Raw genomic sequence first — 24,682 nt, 5'->3', positions numbered from 1 at the left:
CTATTACTTCTGCTAAACTGTGAATAAAGTTAACTCACCTTTCCTTATAGAAAAAAAAAAAATCCTTAACTACTACTTACTCCGACCAGATTTCTTGTGTGTCCTCAGACACCATCTACTCCCTTGTATGTTTTCTGCCTTTGCTGTGTTCCATGTATGCTCTCCATCCTTTCCCTTGTATTTCTTTTCCCTGCTCCTAATGCGGCATTTTTGAAAGTGAACTGTTCCCATTTTTTTTATGCTGTTAGTCCCTTTTCTGGCCCAATGTCTTTATAAGTGAACCAAAGGGAGATCTGAGGAGGGAAGCATGGATTTTTCCTGCTATTCTAGTCATAAAGAATGTCAGTCCTGGTTGTCCATTAGATGTTACTGTAATTGAAGTCCGACCAGTTCTTAGGGACAATTATTTGTAGCTCTATGTGATTAAACTTTGATTTCAAATTCTTCTTAATTTCATCAAATCTACCAGTTTCTCATGTGGGAGAACTTTATTTGCCAAATAGGAATTTGAAGCTTGTGGACATCTAAAGACTTTTTTCTTTATGAAGAATATTAGTGTTTTCATTAATAGAAGGCCACCCTGTTCTTGCAAAATCTCTTGTCAGAAGTAGTTCTGGAGTTCAGTGGGGTTACTCTGGTGAGTAAATATAGCAAAAAAAGGGAGGGGGAAAGGACTGAAAACCACATATTTTAATTTCTTTTTAGCTAAGTTTGGAAAATTATGCTTTTCTTTAGGTAGGGGTGGAGAATGGAATATGGAACTCATGCTTTGGTTAGTCCTATAAACTCGAACACTTAATTTAGGTCCAATTCATCTCCTGATGATGTAAGTGCTGAAAGAGTTGCTGTTATAGGATACACATCATGCTTATAATGAAAGTATGCATGCTAAAGCAGTGATAAGATCTCATCATTCGGTTTTCTCTATCTTATGCATGTTCAGACTGATCAAAAATATACTTTTTTTTAATATCACAGTTGGTAATTAATAAAATACTGAAGGAAGCATGTCTTGGGTTAGGTGAAGTTGTTAGGTAAGTTCTAAAAAAATTAAATCTGCATGCACATTTTTATCTTGACTGTAGATGAAATGATGCCAAATTTAATCCTAGGGAAGGCAAATCAAGGTAGTATCTAGGCATGTCCCACTTCTCAGTTCCTTGCTGTGACAAACACTTTGCTGTTGTTCTCAGCGTGTGGCATCCAGGGTTTGTGTCCTAAAGGCTAAAATTCAATCCTGTAAATCACATCTGAACGTCAAGTCTTTAAAAATATAGAAGATATGTATTGTGTAATTGTGTACAGCATTCTCATATGTTCTCTGGGAACACATGTCCGTTAGATAAGCAAATGTCTGTGTTTTAGAAAACAAGGGTGGCTTGTGCTCTGAATGTGTGTTGTACTTGATCTTGGCTTTGGCCTCACAGGCTTAACAAGGCTGTTGGAGACTGTACATCAGGTTCAAGGTAGTAAATACATCTGCATCTGCTATGTTGCTGGAGGAGAAGCAGGGGCAGAGCAGAAGAGCCAGGGAATGATTTCATGTATGTGTCTGTTAGTGATTGACATCACTCCCACTGCATTTTTTTTTTTTGCGAGTGGTGAGTAAAGCTAGTAATCTAGATATTTAATCGCTCAGTCTGTAAAGCAGATGAAGCTGCATAATTGATGTTACAAGTTGTTAGTTTACTGTTGGCACAGATGTCAAGAAAAGTGTTCATATTCTGCCACAGAAGTAAAACACTGAATTCTTGCTGGAGTATCTGAATGCAATGCTCTGTATACAGCTCTGGTTGAAATAGGTTTTTCTTTTTTTGTTTTGTTGCTTTACCCTTCACTCTGGTCAGTGAATTTGACTTTCTCTTTCCTGATCGTGGCTTGGCATTTAAACTTACAGGGCAGCTCATTCATTTTAAATAGATTGAGGGAGCTGAGATAGGACCTGAGGAGGAACACTGCTCAAATGTTGCTTTGTAGACTAGCAGAAGAGGTTTTTTTGTTGTTTGCTAAAACTTTGAATTTGTACAGCACTGCTGCTATGGAAATATTTTTTTTTAAAGCACAGTGAAGAAGAAAAATGCATATTGACCATTTATTCTGAAATGGATCTTTGAGGAGCAGTGACTCATTTAAGCAGTAAAGCCTTTCAGAATATGATAATAAAGTTGCCTGAACAATGTAACACACATTTTAACCTCAGTTGAAGGAGAACACAAATCAACATCTGCATAAATCAGGGCAGCCTGATCTAGTGGGATGTCCCTGCCCATGGCTGGGGGGTTGGAACTAGATGGTCTTTCAGGTCCCTTCCAAGCCAAACGGTTATGATTCTATGATTCATCACTGGTTTTGCTTCTTGGGCACCTGCACAATGTGTCATGTTATAGTAAGGTTGTAATAGGCTGAGAGCTAAATAAAGGAGGAGGGAATGACATCGAATAGACAGGCTTTATAGTAAATAAATACAAGCGACGTGCAAGATAATTATTTTTAAGGCTGGAATAAAAGCGGGCTTGGTAAACTTCAGATATCCTGGCGTTAGCTGCGCTCACCGTCAAGATACCAACGTCTTGAATTGGGGGGAAAAGAACTACGGGCTCAGTTTGCTTTTCTTCCCCGTCCCCCATCCCGGCGGCGCGGGGCGCGCTCCCGTTGCCATAGCAGCGCCCGCCGCGGCATCCTCGGCGTCGGCATCCTCGGCAGCGGCTCCCGGCGCTGCTCAGGACGGGGCGGCGGGTCCCGGAGCCTTCCTCTCTCCTCCTTCTCCTCCTCCTCCTCCGCCTCCTCCTCCTCCTCCTGTGCCGCTTTCCTCGGCGGCCGCCGCGCTTTTTCCTCCGCTCGCATCCCGGCTTCGAGCGAAGCGTCGCCCAGCCATGCCGATCGCCCACTTGCTGGAGCTATGGAAGGGGATCGAGGTGGAGCCCATGGAGACGGAGGTGAGCGGCGGTGGGGAAAAAAAAACCCAAAACAAAAAACACCTGCGCTCTGCTTCGGACCTCGCGAAACGGGATGCGCTGAGCATCGTTGCTTCGCTCCGCTCGCTGCCAGGAGCGGGGAGAGGCGTGGGAACCTGTTGCAGCGCGCCCGGAGGGGTCTGGGGCAGAGCGGAGCCCGGGGCCGCAGCCCGCGGGGCTTGGGAGGGAGCGGGTGGAAACCCTCAAGGCAGGCCGAGCAGGACTTGGGCTCCCATTCAGATGAGGAGTGTGTGATCTCCCCTTCGTGGCGTTAGATTGGAGCGGGGCGGGTTTAGGCTAGACATCAGGGAGAAATTGCTCATCATGAGAGTGGTGAGGAGCTGGCACAGGTTGCCCAGGGAAGCTGTGGCTGCCCCATCCCTGGGGGTGTTCAGGGGCAGGTTGGATGGGGCTTGTGCAGCCTGGTCCGGTGGGAGGTGCCCCTGCCCGTGGCAGGGATGATCTTCAAGGTCCCTTCTAAACCAAACCATTCTATGATCTCTAATTTGAGGCTAGGATAGCTCAGTGTCCTTGCTTCTGTTTTGATCTTGGAGCTTGCTTGTGTTTGTTCCAGCATCAACACAAAATTAAAAGTCAGACCCTTGTCCATTGCCTCTAAGCACAAGGCGGTGCTTTGAGGATCATACCAGAAAAGCAACGCTGCGATACCTAGCTGGCTTCTGTGTTATGTATGCTCACAATTTGTTTGCTGGAGTTTGCATTACCTGTAATTTAAGATTGACTTGTCTCAAGAGAGCAATCTTCTTGTGCAATAACGGGCATGATGGATTCCTGAGTATTTCTGCAGCTCAAGTACTGCAATAAAAACAAAGTATTTCTGGTCAGCTTTTTTCCCACGCGGGACAGATATTTGGAACAAGTGACAGAAATAGACAAGTGAAACTTGTAAGGTGTGGGTTTTGTTTATTTTTCAACACACTCCATCCCTCTGGCTCTTTGATTTGGGATACTGTAACAGGCTTTTGGGGAGAGACACAGAGGGGAGGCTATCTTAACCAGCCAGATTGTAAGGAACACAAAACGCTTGTCACAGAAATAGAGTTGCTGAACTGTGGAAAATGTTTCGCGTGGAGTGTTAGCTTATGTATTTAACCCATATAGCAGAAGTAATACTGCAATATATTATATACCAGCATAGCTCGTTCTGGAATCCCTAGGTGAAGAGTGAGTTTCAGGATTTGTAGAGGTTTGTATAATGCGATTCACTTCTGAGTGCTGCTGTTTGCTCCACTTTACATGGTATAAGGATCCTCATAAAAAAGAGGTTATATCTGGGAAACAGAATACTGTTCCTGATTAATGGGGTAACAGCTGACCACTTAAGGCGCTTTTGCTACTGAGAAGACTTGTATGACTAACGGTAAAGAGTTTTCTGCTGAGCAACATAGAAATTTCACACACGCACACACCCACCCAAGTGTGCCTTTCTGCTAACCACAGTATTCAAAGTATATGTGCATGCTTGCTCCCTTCCTATCAACTCCCCTTCCTCTCAAAAGCAGTTTGTGTCCAATATTTTTCTTTCTGTGCCAGACAGAAAACACTTGAGTCATTGCTCACATAGCTTTATCTGCCATCAAATTCCAGGAAAAAAACGTTCCTAGACCGTAGGGTAAGCTCCTGCACTAAGGTCTAATGTCCATTGCTTGGGACAATAGCTTTCCATTTACATTTTTCTTCTGGAAGAAAATGTGTGGGTCTCCTTACCAAGTGTAACCAATGCATTACAAAGCTAGTTAATCAGATGTTTGGTTTTCCAGTTGTTGGTTGTTTGCTACACTTCCTCTCACTCTTCCTAAGATTGCACTTTGAAAAGGTTTCCAGAGGATTGAGGGATTACAGGCATAGAATTTTTCAGTGTAGATGAGAACAACAGATAGACTGCCATTTCTTACCTTATGAGCATGTTAAAGATATGCTATAGCCTATAAACCCTTAAAAGCATGCCACAGATAGAATTCCTAAATTACTGTTTGTTCAAATATATTAAAAGTATGTAGAAATTAATTTCGTTTCTTTTGGGCTGTTGTCCATGTCTTTTGAAAAGATCAGTCTTTTCAAATGGTGATGGCATTTGGTCTTTAATTAGATGAATGTAGCTTTAACACTAGTGATTGGACTTCTTTGAGGGAGCTGTTGTGGGCTCTGAATGTGTGTGGGATAAAAATGTTTTCATGATCGTCTGCTAGTTGTTCTTTTCCACGGAAGCTTTTCACAGTTAGTAGACAAGGAGGGAGACTGTTTCATTCCTTTATGTTTATAGACCTCTTTCTCCTCTCTTTCCTTATTGCCAAAAATCCTTTTAAAATAGAGGCATTTATGAATGCCAGAGGATGACTCAGTAGAATGACATGCAGTTTATTAAAGACAGCATTTATAGTAAATCAATCTCTTGATAAGGAAGAGTGCATTGAGGGCATGTTCTATATTATGTTTGTATAAAGGAAAATGGGAGCAAAATCCTGCTTCATCCACCTGTTGACTCGCAGTCATTACCTTTGTCTGCCAAGTAAGCAAGGGAACTGGGACATTTGCTGGGTCTAGAATTTCTTTGGGGGTAGACAGTTATTGATTGCTCTCTAGCTGGATGGATAGGGAAGTGGATTACAGCCTTGGGAATATTTTCCCCGAGGAAGGATTGCGTGATCAAGATCTATATAATACTTCTACTTATTCTCCAAAGGCTTTCACTTAATAGGTTTCATCTGAGTACATATGACAATATTTAAATAGGAGACAATTTAGTCTCATATATGCATTTATTCTCTCTTCTTGGCAAGAAATACTGTTCTAGTTCTTTGGCTTATTAATGCATAATCACGTTTAGTTCTTGATTGATTTTTGTGCAATTTCTATGACAAACTCGATTTTGACTATCAGTAATTTTAATAGTGTCAGTGTGCTCTTGCTTTCTCCTCTATCTCTCTACGTTTTATATATCTTGGAGAAAGCATGTCCTCATGGATTCCAAGGTTAATTTAACTATGCTAACTTTGAAGAATTGAATGTGCCTGCTACAACAGTATAAATTTAGAGTGACTTAAGTGAGTAAAAGTAAACTGACTGTATTTTGTGCTAGAACTTGGCTTAGAAGTGTCTTTCCCAAGAATATTAACGACTTTTTTTTTTTCTCCTCTCTTCAATCCATTCACTAGCCTGCAGTAGAAGATGCTGCCCTGGAAGAAGAACCTGTAAAAGAGGTAAATATGTTTGTTCCTGGGTCACACAGATATTAGGAAATTATAACAAATGTATTGGGTCTTCATGGAGACAAAATGTCTCTGGTGCTTTTTCTCCGTGTTCTGCCCCTGAAGGTGCAAATCCAACCCGCTTTTTTTTTTTGTCTCGTACTGTAAGGTCAAATGAAAAAAAGAACAGACTTCTTCATCTAGAGGTTGGCAAATTCTGTTTTATAGCTATCACACTTGTGCTGATTTTCCGAGGATGAACACGCAATTTCTTGAGGCTTATGGTTCTCTTGCAGAGAATATTTTGTAGTGACATCAAAAAGAGTAGCTGTCATCACAACGTGTGTGTATTGTGAATTATATCAGAGTTAACTGCAAGAAGTACTAAATTTTTAATTCATTTCTTTTCCTCCACTAGGCTGGCTCTTCATCCAGAGCTAACTAATTCCTTCAAGTTAGTATTGTTTGTATTGTTGTGGCGGTGTATTACTGTGCTAATTGAAAAAAAAAATATGAAAAAACCCAAACAAAAAAACAAAACACAAAAAAACCCTCTGAAAAACTCCAAAAAAAAAGAAGGAAATCCCAAGCCTGCAGAAATATATAAGTCTTGCCTCAAAGTGTTTAAATGCCAAATAGAGATAAAAGATGATATGAAGATACAAAGCAAGTGAGAAAACATGAACATTAGCTATTATGTTGAGCTGAGGGCAAAGCTTGACTGTAAAACTGGGTGCTGCTCATCCCAGGTGTCTGTACCAAGTTCTACTTGTTTGTGTAGAGGAAATCAATATGTGTTTGAAAAATCATTAGGCATTTCCTGATTTCAAAGCGAAGGAGTCTGAATCTCTTCTACATTACAGGGAGGCTGTGAAGACATTTGTCTAAATAGCATGTTCAAAGGTGGCCAAGCTTCCCTGTGTCTTACTCCTTAAAACTTCAAACTTACCTTCATGATGTTTAGTGTTCAGTGCAAAGGGAAATTGCTGTTACTTTCTGCTGTGTTAACAGTATAGTTTTAACCCCCTTAATGCCAGAAAGGATGAAGACTTGTTTTTGAGCTCTGTAAAATTAATGCAACTTCCAAATGTAATTTTTTCCCCCTCCTTTTCTGTTTCTTAAAAAGACAGCACTAAAGTACTCTTTAAAAAGCTTGGGAATGAAATTAAGCGCAGGTTACTGGGATCATCGCATAATCTTTGAGCATATTGCTGAAGATTAAATTTGTGGTTTGTGGGTTGGTCTTAGGATGATTTAGTTTTATGAAGATAGCCTTCATTTCCTAAATGAATTTTAACCTACTTAATTTTCATTAGGCACGCATCTTGTAATTCTTAAGGCTAAAATATAGCAGAAAAATTGCCTGTAATGGCTAATTATATAAAAACCTCAGTCCCGGGTTCTCATTTTCTGATGTTTACCGATCTAAGTATTGCAATTTGCAATTAGGTATCTGTAATTGTGTTTAGCCTTCTGTGTGTCTACATCTGCCTCAACAAGGCAATTGCAGTGTCTGTGTGCCAAGTGGGAGGATGTACTTATGCCTGATTGAAAAACGTGATATACTTGTGCATTATAAAACATGTACCTAGTGACCACTAACAAATAGTTGACAGTGAAACATCATCGCCCAATGTAGAAGTATATTCACCTTTCCCTTAAATTTCCTTGAGGTGTCTTCATTATGTAGTACTATAGGAAAATACAATAGGAAAATCTGATTATTTTTCACATTACTGTGTGTCTGTCATATTATTTCAATGCTTTACTGGCTTGGTCTGTTAGCATGTTCTATTTCTATGAAGCTTGTATCTTGCTATAGTAGTATTGTAGGAAAGAATCTTCTGTTCTGCTGACTTTCTTATGATAGTTATAATGTGCCCAAGCCAATTTTTTTCAGGAAACATTAAAGCATGACTTAAGGGGTGAATTCAAAATCATGTAATGCAATAGATAACACTTGTTTAAAGGATTTGAATGAGCATGTGGTGAAAGGACGAGGGGGAATGGCTTTAAGTTGGAGGGGTAAAGAAATTCTTCATGATGAGGGTGGTGAGGCACTGGAACAGATTGTCCAGGGAAGTTGTGGCTGCCCCCTGCCTGGGAGTGTTTGAGGCCAGGTTGGATGGGGCCTTGAGCAGCCTGGTCTAGTGTGAAGTGTCCCTGCCCTTGGCAGGGAGATTGGAACTAGATGATCTTTAAGGTCCCTTCCAACCCAAACCATCCTATAATTCTATGATCTTGTAAATAACCTGCTTTAGTCCATGTTTGTCTCCAGCTGTTACTCCTGTATCGTGTGGATAGATGACATGATGGCAAAATGCATTACAAAACTACTCTACTTGTTTCTGTGAGATCTGATATTGATGGACATGTTCTTTAAATGTCTTTGGGGACATAAATGAATAGGATTGTGGGATAGAACAAGTGTTTTAGGCACATCCAAGTCCTAGAAGAGCATGTGTTGGCTTTGCTCTAGAATTGTCACCTAGGTTACTCAGAGTTGCTGTCCATTAGGATGTTCTCCTACAAGATCCTCCCAAAGCCATGGATGCTGTTTGTCCTGCCACAAAAGCAAGCAGGTTAGCTGATGGAAATTTAGTTAAGGGAGAACTTTAAACTCCTGCAAAGTCCTTGCTTAGACTTTTGGGATGTAGTTTTTCTGTAAGGAGATTCTTATTGGCAAACTGGCCCTTTTCTGATAGGAAATTATAGGTTTGACCACATGTGATCATTAGAGGCTCAGGCATACTTAAACAGGGGTGGTGTGCCTTGTGATCTGATCTAGGTAGGTCCAAGTTAATCATTGACTTTCTATCTTAGATCTTCTTTGAAGGTGCAGTTGGTAGAAAAATTCTTTGTCACGTCTTTCCAAAAGACTGAGAACTGTGCAATACAGATCACAGCATTTAGAATCTAGATTGTAACATTACTTTGAGCTGTTTTATCCTTTCAAGGGAATTTGTGCTCTAATTGTGAGCTTGTACAGGGTGCTCGGGGAACACAGAGGAAAGTTGCAGTGGAAGTGCTGATATCTATCCAGAACAACAATTGGGTAAATCTTAAGCTTTACTCTATGAAAATTGAAAATGGCTGGACCTATGCTTCCTGTTAACTCCTGTACAAAGTTTCCAAAGATGTGTGTAACTTCTGCTGATACTTTGCACTCTAGTGTAAATGTGAAAAATAAAATTGGAGGGGTCAAGCTTTTATAACGAATAGCAGTAACAGCTAATGTGATAGGACCTGAAGAAAGGCTATCTGCTGTATCCAATGATGCTTGAGTGAAGCACAAAACCTCCATAGCAGTGAAAATTTTACAGTTGTTGCTGTAGTGCTACTGTTATCAAGGCAGTGATAAATGCTCATTGCATCACAGAAAGCTGGCCTTGGATGATACCACTGGAGATCCTCTAGTCCAACCCAGTCCACCTTGCTCAGAGCAGGGGCAATTGCAGGCAGGTGCTTAGGACTGCATCCTGTTGGGCCTTCAATGGACTCCACAACCTCTCTGGGCAGCCTACTACAGTGTTTGAACACCCTTAAAGTGAAAAAGTTATCTCATATTTAAATATAATTTCCTGTGCTATGGTTTGGGCCTATTGCCTCTTGTCACTTCTCTGGATGCCACTGAGAAGAGTCTGGCTCTGTTGTATTTAATTCGTCCATTCAGATATTTCTACATCTTAAGCTTGTTCATCCATGCAGCCCATCCACTGCCTATGCATGATTTCCTGTTGGTTTAGGTAGCCAAATCTTGAGATTAGAAGAGATGATCCTTGAAAATTAAACAAGTCTTCTGGGCTTCTCTTCCTTCCAGGGCCATCTTCCATGGGGTTTGTCCAAGCAGGTGCCTGAGGAAGGCAGTCTGTGCTACTGACGTCCAGGGTTGTGATCCTGCTTTCTATTTTGTTCTTTTCTCTCAGAATCTTGGTCCTCCTTCTCATGGTTACTGCAGCCAAAACTGTCCTTGAATTTCACACTCCTAAGCAGTTCTTCCTTATTTTGGATCAAATCCAGCAGAACCATTTCCCTCATTGGCTCCTTGATCACCTGTGTCAGGAAGTCCATTCATCAGTGCAGAAGTCTCCTGCATTGTTTGTGTGCTTCCAGAAGCTATTAGAGTGGATAAAGAGGATCCTTTGAGGATCAGGGACTTGCATACATAAGGCTTCTTCCCATTGCCTGAAGAAAGCCTCTACTTTCTGGTCGGGTTGTCTGTAGAAGGTACCTACCGCAGTATCGAGGCACATCTGTTCTAGTCTAACATTAAACTGCCAGCAACGGTGCTCCTTTCAAAGGTGCTAGAGTAGTATTCAACTACAGAGAAAATGGACAATGTTTCCAGACAGTTTGTTGTGATCATCACTAGGATTATCTCAAAACAGCTTAATCAGTGTGCACAAGTACACATTCTAGTACAAGTACTAGAATTGCTAGTATATAATTTCATTTCTCTGGCGAATAAAAAAGCAGCTAACTTAAGGTTAGCTGGTTTGGCATTCAAGAAGTTGCTTTTGTTGCAAAATTGGAGAGGTGGTCATTGTCTTTTTTCCAGTAGCACTGTTCCTTCATGTCTTCAGTTTCAATTGATTGAAGGTCTCAATAAACCTAGTATGGAATTTTCAATCCATTATGAAAAGTAATGCATGTTGTGGCTTATTTTTAATAGTGATCATGAATGCTTAGCAAAGCAAATAAAACCCAAAATAACCTGCATGTCTGAGCAGATTAATATGCATATTGGGGATCTATGAGACAGAATGACTGTCAATTTCTCTGCTGCTCAGTTGAGTTGCGTGTTTCTGTTGTGTTCTGTGATCATTCCTGACAAGCTTGTCCTGGGGCAGGAAGTTATTGAAGAGAATAACTGAAATTTCTTAGTTATTTGTATTGGTGTATACATGTACATATACACACAAAAAAAAGTCTGTACCTTGTAAATGAAACCTGGGTCATGGGAACAGCCTGTTCCTTCAGGGGAAAAAAGAATAGAAGGCTGATCACCAAATGAGTGGTATGGCACAGTGTAGGGAAATATAATTGTATATAATACAATGCAAAAACTCTTGGAGAGGGAAGCCTAGTTAAAGTTACTGGATGATAACAACACACTACTTTTTTTCTTCCTCCACAAAAAAATCCTTAAACCCTCATTAATTAAGGAACCGTGTTTGAAAAATGAAGTTCAAATAATGAAAAACTATTATCTACCAAGAAAAGCATTATTACAGTAAATAATGAACTGTGAGTGCAGGAGTTGTGGTACATGTCTTAAAACACATATCAGAGTTATCTCATTACTGAGAAATTATGACCTTGCATAGATCTTTACAAAATTACCCTGGTGGGTGGTGTATATGAGAAAGAAGTTATGAATAATTCTTTCTTTCTACAATTCTTTGCAAAAGTAGTGTAAGCTGGTTAACCTTAAGTCAATTTTTACTTTTTTTAAAAAAATCTGAAATATTTGGCTTTTATGGGGGATTCAGTAGATAGTAACTTTGCAAATAATTTTTTAGAAATTGATTTTTTATATATAGGCATTGTGGACGAACTCCCCAACTATCTTCTGACACTTCTCTCTTTTATTTTATTTTTTTTTAAATTAAATGACTGCAATTTGTTTCGGAATGAAATTGATCAGGCAACCGACAGAACATGGGCTTCTGCTTATTGTCATGCAGAATAGTGTATACAAAATTGTTCCCTTGATGGAGTTGAAAAGTTATTCCTCCCTCAGCTTTATATGGAAAAAATGTGAGAGGGGCAGCAGGGATCATGAAATGAATGCAGTGTCTTCTCTTATTGCACCCCGGAACTGGTGTTCAGAATCCCAACACTGGAGGGAAAGCTGAGAGGACAACAGCTGTGCTGACCTCTTTGAAAGAGAATTTTGTTACATCTGATGCTTTATGAATTGATTTCTTGTTGTCACTGTCCTCATCGACTGAATCAGGACAGATGTAGTAGAGATTTTGGTATAAAAAAGAAAACCTGATTTATATTATTTTGATCTTTTACCTTCTTCTCCTGCTTGTACAATCCACACAGCAAACAGAGACATAGAAAACTTCAAATGGTTTGGGCAAAATAGAGTGTAGAAAATGTGATTACAACAACCTGAAAGTATTGCAACATTTGAATGGGTTATCATTGAACTTAAAAATGTTTAAGTTAACATTAAATTTTGGCTTGTAGCTATTTTTTGTTGTACAGCTTCTGCTGCTCTTTTGAATTACTCTAATTGCTTTCAGACAGCATTCTGTTGTGGCTCAGATGTGTCAGAGACAGGATAATAGTATTTAAAAAAACTTCTGGAAAATGTGTTTGAGCTGTATCTAGGCTTTCTCAATCCCTCTAGCTTTCTACAGCTGCTGCTAGGATGCTAATAATCTATGGTGAGTGTCAACGTACACTGAAACTATTTTCTACATGGATGAAGGGTGACAGATCCTGTTCTCAAAAACTTTGGTCTTTAAACTAAAAATAAACTTGGGTTCAATATCTATTGAAACCCTAGATGATGAGGAGATGGGGTTTTAGCTGGTAGAGAAGGTAGCTGATAATTACCGTTGGTGGTAGAGCATTTCTTGCATGAGATGAGAACTGATGCTCACTCCCACTGAAATGTGCCTCTAGTTATGATATTCTTGAGCCTTTATTGAATCAGGTCTTTGTGGCAGTGATTTCACTTCTATTCCTCATACTCCAAGCAGCACTGACATGTTGGGATGGTGCAACTTACAGAGTTCAGGGACAATGTATGAAGGATGTACATGTATCTTGTTGAAGTGTTGTTTTTGGTAGCGTGTATTGGATTTTTAAGTTTGCAGTGGTTAGCTATTGAACAAACAGCTAACCAACCAAATTTTCTCCGAAGTGAATGCCAAAATGGCCAACTCTGATTTACTCAAGCAGGCACTTGGATACATAGCAATGTGTATGTTCAAAAGCGTTTAAAATCAGCTTTGCAGACTGGACTGTAGCAGCCACTACTGAGCAAGTATGCTGAACGGGGAAAAGAAGTTCTATCAAACTATACAAGATGTAAAACATTACACAGAATTAGGCTGCCTGATTTTGAACAAGAGTTATTACTTAAGACAAATGAAAGTTCATCCATGGAAACTTGTTCCCTCATGAAAATGAACTTGTTCCATAATAACGATTGGCGCCCAAGAGAGTGCGCTGGCTATGAGCTATTTGTGTCATCAAAAGAGATGAGTCATTTGGCAGACACTGGAGTCTGGATAAATTATTTCTCTGAGTGTGGTGCCTCCTAGAGAGCTGTATTTTTTTTTTTAAAGTGAAAACAAACTACAGTTTACACGTAGGTGGTTATAACTCTGAGATGAGAAATCCCTTGAAATAAGCTGAAAGTTAATTGTTTCCCCCCCCCCTTTTTTTTTCTTAGCTTAATCTGTTCTTTCTCATTCTATGGTTTGTTCTCTAAGAACATAGTGCTTTGTGTTGAAATAGGAATTCTTCCTTTGAATCTTCTTCTTTCCCAATATTTCCAAGGTTCATAAATAACTTTCCCCAAAGTGAGAGTCACGTAACGAAGAAGCAAGATGAGCACTGCTGCTGTTCTGAAAGAAAAAGCCTTCCTCTAACTGCTTTCCTCCAAAAATTCAATGGGGAAAAATCAGCAGGTATCTCTACTGCTTCTTTCAAATTCAAACCAAACCAATAACCAAACAACGCCCTGCTCAAATGACCATGACTAGACACAGAAAAGCTACCATGTTGTCATAGTAGCTGTCAAGAGTTAAGCTGTTGTATCTAAGTTATGTGCTCAGGATGCAATTTATTTTATCCATGACTTAAATAATTTTCTCTGTTGACTAGAAAGGGAGCTTTGGCTAATAAATTACTCTGGGTGCATTTGAACAAATGAGTGAAACCCATAACTTCTGCAAGTTTGTAACATCTGATCTGTATGTGTGCATGTTTATTACACTCAAGGTTTCACAAAAATTGTGTTGAAGTTTACAATGGCGTATGAATTATATAGTGTGTGTTTTGTTGCTGCTCTAAATATGTCTGGAGGTTAAGAAGAAAGGCTACTTACCTCTTCTTAATTATCCGGATGCTGAAAAACTTGCAGATGTTCTGTCGCATTTGGCCAGTTATTTCTGACAAACGGCCAGGAAACTAATGTTGTGTAAGTACCTCTATGAAAGACAGAAGGTTACATTGACATAAGAAAAGTGAGCGGATGAATATAAAGGTCTGATGTATCTAGGATTGCAAATAGGGCATTTGTACAGTACTGTCTGTGTAAAGCTAACTGCAAGTAATCAGTTCTTAAACTGTGATCCAGCATCTAAATAATTTCTTGCAAATCTAAGTTACTTGAAGTAAATATATCATGATCAAATGACATCCTTGCAATAATCTGAAGCGAAAACTTTTAGTCTTCTAAACATTTTTATTCTGAGTGTGAGTGAATAGCTTAGTAGCTGACAAATTCTGAATCTGCTTGGACTTGTCTCATCCAATATGGGCTTGGATTTCCTGATTGCTATTTTTGTCTTTGTTTTGTAGCTACTTTCTTCCCTTTTTAATTTCTATGTTTGCTTGAAGTCAATAATTAGTGATTGCTATGTTCTTTGTAGTCTAGTCTAGGATTCTTCTTGCTGTTACCAAATTTTGAAAAGAAAAGGGAAGGGAAAGCATAGTGTGTGTACTAATAGGCAGTCGTGTACAGTGGGTGAGTGAGGTATAGTCTATCCCTTTCATTGATGTCTTGTGTTATTTGTGGTATTCCGAGTTTTAAGTATGGCGTTTAACCCTATTTAGGTACTTGAATAAGTATTCTGATCCTCTTGCACGTTGTAGCCACCACAGCTCTCACCTCCAGTAATTAGGAACTGGGCAGTTCTCAACGCTTACTAATATGAAACTTTTCTGTCTTTTAATTTTTTTTAGTCCAATTCTCAGTTTTCAGCAGTGGCAAGAAGGGAATTCTATTTAGTAATAGTAATATTTAGTAATATCTCTTATGGAAGAGAATATTCCAAAATGAACAATGAATAATACAATAATGCTAAAAAAGCTGATACACTCTGGCACATGAGACTGTTATTTGAGTGGATTGCTTCCTGGTATGTGCTTGTAAGCATGCAGATTATGTAAATTAAACACACATTTTTTCTTTAAAGTCTTGTATTATGATAAACAGTCTTGAGAGAAACAACTTGTTTGGTATATATTATGGCAGCTTTTAACACAATTGGCTTTAATAATCTATCATTTCTTAAAGGAGAATAAAGATTGTGAGTCATCCTTCCCATAAAGGGAGCTGTTACAAAGGAATTAAACTGCGTAAGTAACATCTTGGTTACATCAGTGAGCTTTCTCCCAGTGTCTTATCTGAATACTTTCTGACTTACACAGGAGAAGGGTATCTGTGTATTTCCACATCCTGTAGTGTGCCTGAGGGTTCTGCTACAGACTGTAGCACTGGCAGCTAAATGTGCAGAGCACCCTGCTTGAAATGCTGCAGATGTGGCATGGAAAGCTACTCTAGGCATTCTGCCCAGCTGAATAGTGAATGAGTGCTAAAGGGTGGGGGTGTGTGTTTTATGGATTATGTTTATGAATGTGTCTAAAAAAAAAAAGTCTTAAAAAATTATTGGTCTCCATCTTCTTTTGAGTTCTTTCAAGTCATTTTGGTAGGCCCCTTAAAAGGGGAAGAGTAACAGACAAAGTTCTGTAAGTCAAAGCTAGAGCAAGGTGATGCTTGACACTCCACAGCCTCCTAGCTGTAGTAATCCTGACTGTACCTGACACAACAGGCCTCTGAGGTGAGGTCTTTATAAAGCCTGCCCTACAGCAGCACTGGAGAGGAGCCAGTTGCTGAGGTGGGGATGAAGGAGTCTATCCATTGAGAAGGTTTCCTAGGGCAGCCTCCTTTAGTCTGTCTTGACAGCCATAGTTCCTTGTCCCTGTCAATACCAAGCAAGGCAAGAGCTCCATCGCAGCAGGGCTGGGTTTTAGGTAGCATGATTCACACAGCGGTTCCTTCTCCACCAACCATCTAAGTTATCTTCAAATGCCCAAACGGTGTCTTGGACTGTTAGCAACCCAATGCTTGGAGAAGATCATGCCAAAGCTGAATACCTAAGCCTGATATTTATAACGCTGTTATCTTTTAGGGGAAAACTGAAGGGAATACTCATTTCAGCTGAATTTTGTAGGATTGGTATAGACTTGCACTAGGTGTAGAGAAAACACCTAACCCAGAGAACAGAGTCAGTAGATCTATCAGGGCAGTAGAATTTAGAGTATGTTGTGGTTTGCTTCTATGTCTTGTTATGTTATCCTCTTGAATTTCCTAGTGTCAGTTTTCTTAGCCTGATTTATGGTTTTATCACACTTTGGTTTCAAGAAGGTGACCCTGAAACTCCACAGCATACCTCTAGTTTCACAGGGAGAGATTTGTTCTGGAAATGGTTTGAGTGGTGATCTTTTGCAGGTATTGATATGTTACTGTTGGGTGACAGACTTTTTCAGTGAATGGGAGATTAACACGGATTAGAGATCTGAATAGTGTTTGTCAGTTTGTGGTATGTAGTTAGATGTTCAAAGAAGCAAACTAAGATAAGTGATCAAATCCTTTAAACATCTGAATCCAATAGCCAATAAATTCTTAAGCTGTAAAGCACAATGACAAATAAATATGACTTAATAGCCAGGCCTGATGCATATCTCATGCAAGATCTTATTGTGGGTGTAAAGGTGAATGAAAGGTGTGACAAAGTAAAAGCATTTCTTTTCTTATTTACTGGTTCAAATCAGGTTTGTTTTAAGGTTGCACAAAAAGTTTTGCTATCTGATAGCTCAGTGCTGACAGCTGTGCTGAAGAGTTTGGCATCATTTCCATTTGTTGTGTGGTAATTGCTGAAGGATTAACTTCTACAGAACAGGTGTGGTTGTCTGAAGCTTGAAGTGTGTTAGTGAGACAGGTCTTGAAAGTTAGTATAGCCTCTATTACAAATTTTTGTTCACATGCAGCAATGTGTAAGGCTTGCTAGCCAAGGGCATAGTATGTAGAGCTACTTTCCTCTTTTCTAATCACCCTTTTGTTGTTATATCTGGAAGGATGCTGGGCTATATTTTAACCTTCCAGTCATTTCCATGGCTGGATTGATCCTTTCTTTATAGTAGTAGTCTTACTAGGAAGGCAATGGAAAAGAAAGAACAATATGAGAACTGTTAGTGCTCTACACTTACAACAGGTGTGAGTATTGCCTTTGCTGTTCTGACTTTGTAACTTGAGCATGGGTGCAAGTAGCAAGTGGGGATATTGTTTGCATCTTCTGATATTTGATAGTGTCTCTCAACTCAGGGCCCCCTTTTTTACATGGAAAGGTAGTGATCCTGCTCATCAGCACAATGATGTCAAAGAGGATCCATAATTAGCACTGAGATATGGGGAGCTTATTATTTCATTGCAAACTGTTATACTTCAGACATTTCGGACTGTGAGGGAGGGCAAAGGACAATGACTCTGCTTTACTTCTGTTTCCTTGTAACAAACTGGCAGTAGATATTTGTTTTTAAACTTGCTATTGCTCTCAAACGTTCTAGGGCATTATGTAAAGTGTTTTATTGCTGAGCATGATATGCATGTTCTGTGGATCCTTCTAAACTAAACATCTATTGCACATTTTTCTGTGGTCTTATAGGATCTCAGATGTTAGAGGTTTCTCTTTTACTAGTAGTTTAGCTAAGTATTTCATCTTAATGTATATTGTGATTGTGTTAAGCTAGGGCCACTGCACTGTTTTATGGTATGGAAAAAAGGGTCACAAATAACATAAGTGTGGCAATTACTGAGTAAATGCAATGACATACACAATGATGACAGAAAAGACTAGAAGAGGGCTTGATGGCAATGCCTTTGCTAGCATTGGTCAGTGTAGCATCTTGCTTCAAGTTATGGCATTCCCCACCCCCACTTTGTTTCTTATCTAGAGTGTAATTGCCCAAGACTCAGTATGTTTCCTCTTGGATTCCTGCTGTAGTAACTAATTTTTCAGCTCCAGGAGTAAGCAAGTAAGTTTTTGTGTTGCTTTGAGTTTGCTCCTGTAACCCAGCTTCCATGATTCATAATCCTGCTTGCCAACTGGAGTTAGTGTAAAGCTTAATTAAATGTGTAAAACGTTGTGAACTTACTGAGTCATTTTTCTGAAATATGGTTTATCATACTGCCTGTGGCTGGTGGACTTGCACACATTTTTGGTTGTCAGAGCCAGCTTTGAATAAATAATTGGCTTTAGGTGGGGAGGTGGGTGGGATATTTGGTTTACATACTGTCAGCCTTGAAGCAATTGTGTAAAAAGAATATTTAATTGATAACTTAAAAATATGAAAGTCTAATGAGTGTATACTTAGTGTGCAAACAAAAAACCTGTTCTTTTGTTTTCTTTGTGCTCATCATAGAATATAAAAACCCCAGAGGCTTTGAAATCTATGTGAAACTTAGACAATCGTATTGGTGAAGAAGCTAGGCAGAATCGAGCTTCCATCCCTGAAGCCATGAAACTTCCCTGGATTTGAAACAGGAATTTGAAAATTATTTTACTTTCAGACAGGCTAGCAGTTCTCATGCGCATCAAGAGTTCAGCAAAGAGTCTTAACATTGTGACCCCTGGATCCTTGCTTTGACTTCTCTGACTCTAGTTCTACAATAAACTTATTTGTGAACATAGCTTTAAGAACTTGAATATTTTAAGCTCTAGATGTGGCAAAGGATGGAAAATTAGTTATTATAGAATATCTGAATTGGAAGAAAATAAATTTTAAGTTCAGCCTCTGTATAGAATGTTTATCTCTCAATTTGCTGATGATTCATGGTTGTGACTGATTAGATCAATAAGAAATTATTCTTGTTTATTCCTGTTACAGATTTTAGCAGGCTCTACTAGGCTTTCTTTTAACAGTTCTCTTAAAGCAGTCTAACTTGCCTGACCAGCTTTGGGAGAAAATTTCTTTGAAAAGCCTGAAATACGCCTTTCGTTCCAAATTTTGTAGACTGGCAACATGCTGTAGGGACATGAGCTTTTCACTTTTAGCTTTTCTAGTAGTATAGATTCTAATTAAATAATTGTACACTGGACTTCAACTACAGATACGGAGTGGGCTGGCATGGCAACCCATTTCTTCTCGTGCACATGAATTGTTTTATCTTTGCACCAGAGTTCACCGTCAGGAATATCTAGAGTTATGGGAAGTGCCTGCTACATGTTTGAAGTGGTAGCAAACCAAAAGCGATTTGCTGGATTTGGTACTTGGACTGTGGTGGGTTCTTGATGATGCTGTAAGGGTGATAGGCACAGGACGTCTTCTTGGGAACTACCTGAACTTTAGCTCTCATTCTCTGTGGCTAAAATTGAAGATCCAGCTATTGCAGAATGTGCTGAAGTATGCTTAAACAGAAATGTCTTCTATTTTTTTTTTTCTATGCCATTGTGGTTTTTGGTTATATTTTTTGTAGTGGCCTATGTGCTACCTATTCTCTAAATATTCCTGCGTAATTGTGTTGTCTTCAAGGCATTACAACTATTTAATTGTATTTACATTAGTATCTTGGTGGCCTTTAAAAGTGCACACAAGCATACTTACAAGTGGACAAAACAAATATTATCATCTAGTGACTTAGACAACAGCAATTGTCAGTGAATGATTGTGAGCCTTCTTTCAAGCTATATTTTCTTATGACTCAGTTATGAATGTGAGGTAAAGGTGCTTCTGTATTAGCTAAATTAATTTTTTCTTTGTAGATATTAAGGGAGACAGCTTGTTGCCCTGTGCCAGTCTGCAGACTTAATTTATTCCTGGTATGGTAATCCTTGCCCTTGTTGAAGACCTTAACCTTCAGCTTTATTGATTGAAAGCAGCTATATATGTCAGGCTGTCCAACAAGAAATGTATGTGTGCAGACCAAATGTTTCCAGTGTGCATATGCAGGCGAATTTGAGCAGAAATTCTGACCCTTTCCTTTCAGCAGGAGTCAAATGTCTTAACTGCAGAGCTGGGATGAAATCAGTCCTAGGCCCTGGGTGAGAAATACATCATCAAAGCACTACTTTGCTAAGCTTATTCTTCCTGCCTTTTTTTGTTCTTTAATTAATGTAGATGCACCCTGTGTGAATACTTAGAAGAGCTTCTTTCTTAGATGCAGTAGCTCCATATTCCTATTTGCCAGCATGGAAAAGCATTTAATGACACCATAAACAGTATACAAGGCAGATTCTGACTGCAAAAGAAGCAGTGTAAGACTTTTTCTTAGGTGTCTGGATATAATGGCTTGTGCCATTTTGAAGAGGAAATCTAACTTGGTTTAGAGTGTTCCTTTCACAGTAATGGAAGACTTTCTGGAGGATGGTGATCAGCTGCAAATTCTGTTCACTTAGTTGCAGCTGGATGCCTTCCTTGTGGCAGCTGCGGGGTGATTAATGTCTGAATTGCTGTTTGTAGCTGACAGAGGGAACTTGGGCTGTGTCTTTGTCAGAGTGGACAGAGAAGCTCTCAGAAATTCTATACTGTCATTGATTTGCTGCCAGATGACCTGGAGATATCTTGGAAAAAGTGAGGTAGCTCTTCCGTCACTGTTTCTCTTCTCTTTCTCTGCTCTCATTTCTTCTGCAGTTACGCTTGGGCATTATGCAATGTCCATACATACTCTTGATAGTCGCTTGACTTCAGGGTCACTAACCTGCATCATTGAAACTGTCTTTCATCTCTCTAAAGGTAATGGAAAAGTAAGATCATGCATTGGAACACATTGGTATTTTTTTTCCTCCTGTTGGGCTTTTCACAGCTAAACAAGTTAAATGTTTTCAGAAAATATTTTAGAAACTGGAGTTTCACCTGATGTCATGGTTCCAGAGCTTTAAAGAAGGTATGAAACAGTGGAAGAATTCCTTATAGGGATTGGGAGTGGATAGCTTTTTATACAGAAGAGGACTCCTTGGTTATGGTTTAATTAACAGCAAAACTCTTTAGCCTTTCAGTATCTGACCTAGGGGACTGTTCCTGGGCTCGTATAGCTGATTTTTCTGATGAAGCTCATGGCTGAAGACTCTGTGCTACAGCCTATTAAGGGGGGGAGAAATTTCTGTCCTCTGAAATGAAGAAAAGAGGCCTGCCTTGAGGCCCAGGGTTTTACATATATATTTGAAGAACAGGAAGTTTTTGGTCTGATGGGAAAAGTATTGTACTTATGAGGCTAGAAAAAGTCAAAAGTTGACACTGTTTATGGTGAGTCAGATAACTGCTGATCTGGACACCCAAATCTGTCTGCATGTTGCATACGGCAAGTTATTGTGAAAAAAAAGTCTTCAACATATTGAAACAAATAACTTCATTGCTTCTCTGTGTTTCTGAAACATGTTGGATTCATATGTGGCAACGTAAGCAGCAGACTAAATCTGTTTAAGTAGAAGCAAAAGGGCTTCCTGTGTGATTTCCCCAGTTCTTGCAAGAAAGCAGATGTAGGAGGCCAGCATTCCTTGTTGCATGAAGACATGGAATATGCGTAACTCAAATATTTTTTAATTCACTTTTTTTTCTGGTCTTTTGACTAATTTGAAGAATAAGACTAAGGCACCTCAAACATATAAGCAGCCTAAACCCAAGAAATTTGGGTGCTCATGGGAAAAATTGGAATTGGATTAAAATAATTTTCATCAAGTGTTGCTGTGGCACAATGTGGAATTTAACACGGCTAGTGTTGTGATGGGTAGATACAACTTAAGCAAATGAGAAAACTAATTTCAGATCTTGAATATTAACCTTATGAGATGGACTCAGATTTGTTCTTATTCAAGCCAGTGAATGTTTTGGCATAACATGATACTTGGAAACATCTGCAGGCAAATGGGCCAGCTGAAGCAAAAAGACCATTGGATTCTTCCATCTGTGGTATGCAAAGTGTTGCCTCTGCTGTCCTGTGTCTTAGTCTTAAATATCTTCAGTGTGTGGGTTTTTTGGAGGGGGCAGACACACAATGGACACCTTGTGTCTTTTCAAGCTATTTGAATACATTATACATTTGTAAAACACACACTGAAGTAATTTCAGATGACACGATGTGTGTTTCTCTACCAGGTGCTGCTCCCTAGCTGGCTGTGGCCTTTCTTCAGCTGCTGCATAGAAAGGATCAGTACCACGAGTAGCCAAGGAATGGCAGAAAGAGCTTTAGCTAATGAGTGTGTACTCAGTGCCTGAAGACCATAACCCATACTATGTCGGATGTGTTTTCTTGAACTAGCTAGACTGAAGTTACCAAATAAACTACAATCACATCTACTAACTGGAGCGTGGATGTGCTTGCAGTCTGTTGCTATGGGGACAAAGATAAGTCTCATTTTAAAGAACTGTACTAAAAGCTTCCATACTCTGATACTGCATGATCTGTAAGTAAGCAATTATGCAGCAGTTTATTGTTGAAGGATGCTAAGGCTGATAGAGCCGACTAGATCTTTAGTCTGTCCCTGAGGAAGCAACACTTAAAATTGCACCAATAGTATATCCTCAATAGTAACTTCTGAATACTATGACCAGCTGCAGTCAGACTTGAAAGAGAGGCAGGCACTTAGACCTCTGTTTTCAAAGGTTTTGTGAAAGTTGTCAGATGAGCAGAGATGTGAGACTCAAAACTGTGACGGAAGAAAAAGCAGAACCGTACTTCATCTAAAGCCACTATGTACTATTCAATGAGGTAATTAGGCTAGGAGACTTGTATGCTATGTCTCTGTGCAAAGAGCCTAAGAGTCCTACAAAAAGGAGTCTGAGGGATGGTAGCCATAAATCTGTTGAGAAACAGGCTCTGTAAGTTCTGCTTCTTGCTGAACAATTTTGGCAGACCTTTCTTTCTAGGAAATTTTGTGTTCCCAAAAATAAGTACAGAAAGCTACCCGTTTCTTTTTCCCACGGACACCAGATTGCACTTATTGTAGTTAAGTGTTGCCTTGCTTTTTTAGCCTTAGTTTGATCTTGTTACAAGAGCTTTTAGAGAGAATATATGTAAAAGACAAAGCCTGTCATTTCATAACATGTGTCCATGAGAACAAAAAGAAATTTTTGTTATTATTAATTGAGTGTTATGCTCACATGAACCATATTTGCCTTGGAAGAGAGCTTCAGAAACGCTCAGTTTCTGTATTGCCTGGGCTAGCCAGACGTCCCTGTACCATGAGCAATGCTGACATCTAGTGCAGGTTCAGGAAAACTAAACAGTCTGCATTTGAAGCTTGTGCAAAGTTCAGTAAAACTTGCCTTAAACTTGGAATGTAGCAAAGCTTTTGATATCTAACAAGTTATCTATTCAGACATTGGATAGCTCATTTATATGCCTTGTTTAGCTAGCCAGCAGAACTATTGCAGTAGGGAGCAGTGCAACCTTTGGAGCCTGATCCTTTGGAAATTGTAGTCCCTTGTTACTTGGGATGACTTCCTTCCCCAGCTGGCTGAGTTTAGGCCACCAAAGATGTTTCCCCACTATATAAGGCAGGCATTCACCATGTTTCTACAGATGGAACTGCCTCGGTCATGCTACTGTCACATTTCAGGCATTGATAATGATGCTTGTACTACTAAGACTAATACAATACTGTGTCTTTTGATTAGTGGTAACTGTTGAGTGTCATTTTCTTGAAGGGAAGAGAGCAGGTCCTGGAGAGTTGAAACAAACCTAAAAAGCAGGGTGAAACTTAACCATGACCACGGAGTATTTGTAGTCTTGAAATTAAGCTGTTGCAGGGTTTCCAGATTTTGCATATGCAGGTTTTAAATTACTTTGTAATATCTTGTGTCCTTATACCCTAATAAATTGGATGGGGTGTAAGTCTGTTGGTGATGATAACACAGAGATGCATATTAGAGAATAAGTATCATAGCTATAATTATTTACTTTTTGGCAGCAAGGCTTTATCTTAATGCTCTGCATAGCCATACGCCAGCGAAGTGTTAAAGGAAACAGCTCCCCCTCACTTCAAATCCTGCCCCCAAAACAAACTGCAACCTGCAATGATCCTTTTTCTGCCACAGAACCCAAGTCTGATCTTGCTTGTGAGCAGTTTCTGATTTGAGCATGATGGTGGTGCAACTGACCTCTCCAGGTTCCTTCCAGCCTAAACGACTCTGACAAACAGGATTTTAGCCTTTGTTCTTTCTCCCTCCTCTCCTCACCCCCCAGAGTTCTGTGTTTAAAGTGAAGAAAGATTCATCCTTTTTTTCTTCTTAAATCGTAGTCTATCATTCGAATGGAAGATGCAGGGGAAGTGCTAGCTGTTTCTTAACCAAATAAAATAAAATGTTGTCAGCTCTTGCCTTGATACCTGGAATATCATCACAGGGATACAGCAGTGTTGCAGACCACAGTAACTTTGGTGCAGCATATGGATCTGTTAGGGAGACTGGCACTAGGCAATGTGAGTACAGCTGTCAGTTTGACAGGATTGAAATGCTGTTTGGGGTTCTGTACCTGACAGGGTGACATGTATT

The 24,682-nt window shown here is 39.5% G+C and overlaps 1 protein-coding gene across 1 annotated transcript in view; it reads left to right on the top strand.

Annotated features, from left to right (window-relative positions):
* The first annotated feature begins 2,840 nt into the window (after nucleotides 1–2,840).
* RPS6KA2 (ribosomal protein S6 kinase A2) overlaps nucleotides 2,841–24,682 on the top strand; it is a 297,537-nt gene continuing 275,695 nt past the window's right edge. Inside the window, exons 1-2 of the mRNA XM_069852241.1 lie at nucleotides 2,841–2,936; nucleotides 6,131–6,175. Of these exons, the coding sequence (XP_069708342.1) occupies nucleotides 2,874–2,936; nucleotides 6,131–6,175 (108 nt within the window). The 5' untranslated portion in view covers nucleotides 2,841–2,873. The remainder of the gene's footprint in view (nucleotides 2,937–6,130; nucleotides 6,176–24,682) is intronic.

Source organism: Phaenicophaeus curvirostris, chromosome 2 (genome assembly GCF_032191515.1).
Source record: "Phaenicophaeus curvirostris isolate KB17595 chromosome 2, BPBGC_Pcur_1.0, whole genome shotgun sequence".
In the NCBI taxonomy this organism is placed as follows: domain Eukaryota; kingdom Metazoa; phylum Chordata; class Aves; order Cuculiformes; family Cuculidae; genus Phaenicophaeus; species Phaenicophaeus curvirostris.
The sequence above is the reverse complement of the archived record's forward strand: the minus strand, read 5'-3'. Positions and strand labels throughout refer to the sequence as shown.